The 2,142-nt window shown below is 41.6% G+C and overlaps 1 protein-coding gene across 1 annotated transcript; it reads right to left on the reverse strand.

Moving 5' to 3' along the window:
• Positions 1-1,154: 1,154 nt before the first annotated feature.
• LOC141022694 (uncharacterized) lies at positions 1,155-1,544 on the reverse strand. The gene has a single exon (XM_073498958.1). It carries the CDS (start codon positions 1,542-1,544, stop codon positions 1,155-1,157), a length of 390 nt encoding a protein of 129 aa, XP_073355059.1.
• Positions 1,545-2,142: the final 598 nt, after the last annotated feature.

Below are 2,142 nucleotides of genomic sequence, written 5' to 3' on the forward strand. Positions count from 1 at the left end.
TTTTGTAACTAGCTTGAGTAGATTTAACTTGTGGCATAAAACTAGACAAGAGAAGACATTTGGCAATGTAAGAATAACTCTTCTTTCGAAGATCATCATTGATTGCTCTAAGAATCTCATGCTCTTGCTCTAAATTTAGCTTCTCATGAGTTCTTAGAAGCTCTCTATGATCTTCTTGAGTTGTTTCATGAGCTAACTTAAGAGTGTTTAGTTCTTTAGTAGATGCTCAATCTCCTTCTTAGCATTATCAGTCGTTTCATCTTGACTATCATGATTACTAGCAAGTTCATTATAGCTCACATCACTAGTTTTATCAACAAGCAAATAATCATCACCTAGCAAATCATCCTCATCACTAATGAACTCAAGATACTCGGGGTGTGATACCTTAAGGGCCTTTAGCCATGAAGCATCTTCCAATTCCTTCATTTAGTAAATCAAATATGTCATGGGAGTTTGAGGATACTAGAGCAAGTCCGGCAACAACTTCATCTTGACTATAGTCGGAGTCGGAGTGATAACTTCTCTCAGAGTTGTTGTCGGACTCGGAGCCGGAAACCCATTCACCAACATGAGCTTGATGTCTTCTTCTAGAGTATCTCTTGGTTGACTTGCTTTTCCCTTCAGATTCCTTGTTTCTTCGAGAAGGTCTTTGTTCATAACGATCATCTCTCCTCCTCCTCTCTCTATGAGGTGATACATCTCTTCTACTCTTCCTTTTAGGTGAGTCTTCTCTTTTCTTGTGAGGTGTCGTACACTCATTGGAGTAGTGTCTCGGTCTTCCACAATTGTAGCAATTATGGTCACAACTTTGATGATCTTTGCTCATAGTGCCTTGAGTTGGAGCTTATCTCTTTGTTTCTATTCTTGTAGAATCTGTTGAAATTCTTCACCATTAGGCTTAATTCCTCATTGGATACTAGCTTGTCACTTGTAGTTGTAGGAGCATCACCTGAAGCTTTGTATGCACCACTTGACTTGTTATGGAGCTCCTCCTTGTCCTTTATTGACATCTCATGAGCAACAATTCTTCCAATGACTTCCGTGGGCTTGAGATCTTTGTAATTGGGCATCATTTGGATCAAAGTGCACATGGTATCATATTTTCCATCCGAGGATCTAACGATCTTCTTGATGATGAACTTGTCGGTCATCTATTCACTTCCTAAGCCGGCAATCTCATTTCTGATGAGAAAAAGCCTAGAGTACATTTTGGCGACTCGTTCACCACCCTTCATCTTGAACTTATCAAGTTGACTCTGAAGCACATCCAACATGGATTCCTTGACGGACTCGGTACCTTTGTGCATATCAATCAAAGTAACCCAAATTTCCATTGCATTCTCGAGGCGGCTAATCTTGTTGAACTCCTTGGGGCACAAACCGTTGAACAGAATGTCACATGCTTGTGTGTTGTATTGCCACATCTTCAATTCTTCCGCTGTTGCTTCACGATCCGGTTCTTTACCATCCTCAAAGAATTCACCTTGCAAGCCAACACGAACAACAACCCAAACAGTGGGGTTATGACCAAGAATATGCATTTTCATCTTATGCTTCCAACTAGCAAAGTTTGTACCATCAAAATATGGACCTCTACGGTGGTAGTTTCCCTCACTAGACGCCATACTCTCCTAGGTTGTGAAACCAATGCAATGGAGACCAAAGATCTAATACCACTTGTAGGATCGAAAGTATGTCTAGAGGGGGGTGATTAGACTACTTGACCAAATAAAAACTTATCCTTTTCCCAATTTTAGTTGCGGGCAAGTTTTAGCAATTCTACCAAGTCAAATACACCCTACACATGCAAGTCTAAGAGTTGTGCAATAGAAACTAAAGACTTCGCACATGAACGTAAAGGAGGGATTGGAGATTTCAAACGCAATGAAGAAACGAACGATGATTTTTGATGTGGTTCCGATAGGTGGTGCTATCATACGTCCACATTGATGGTGATTTCAACCCATGGAGGGTAACGGCTGTGCTAGTCCACGGAGGGCTCCACCCACGAAGGGTCCATGAAGAAGCAACCTTGTCTATCCCACCATGGCTTACGTCCACGAAGGACTAGCCTCACTCGGGTAGATCTTCAGGAAGTCGGTGATCTCCTTGCCCTTACAAACTTCTTGCTTCAACTCC

Source organism: Aegilops tauschii, chromosome 5 (assembly GCF_002575655.3).
Source record: "Aegilops tauschii subsp. strangulata cultivar AL8/78 chromosome 5, Aet v6.0, whole genome shotgun sequence".
Lineage (NCBI taxonomy): Eukaryota > Viridiplantae > Streptophyta > Magnoliopsida > Poales > Poaceae > Aegilops > Aegilops tauschii.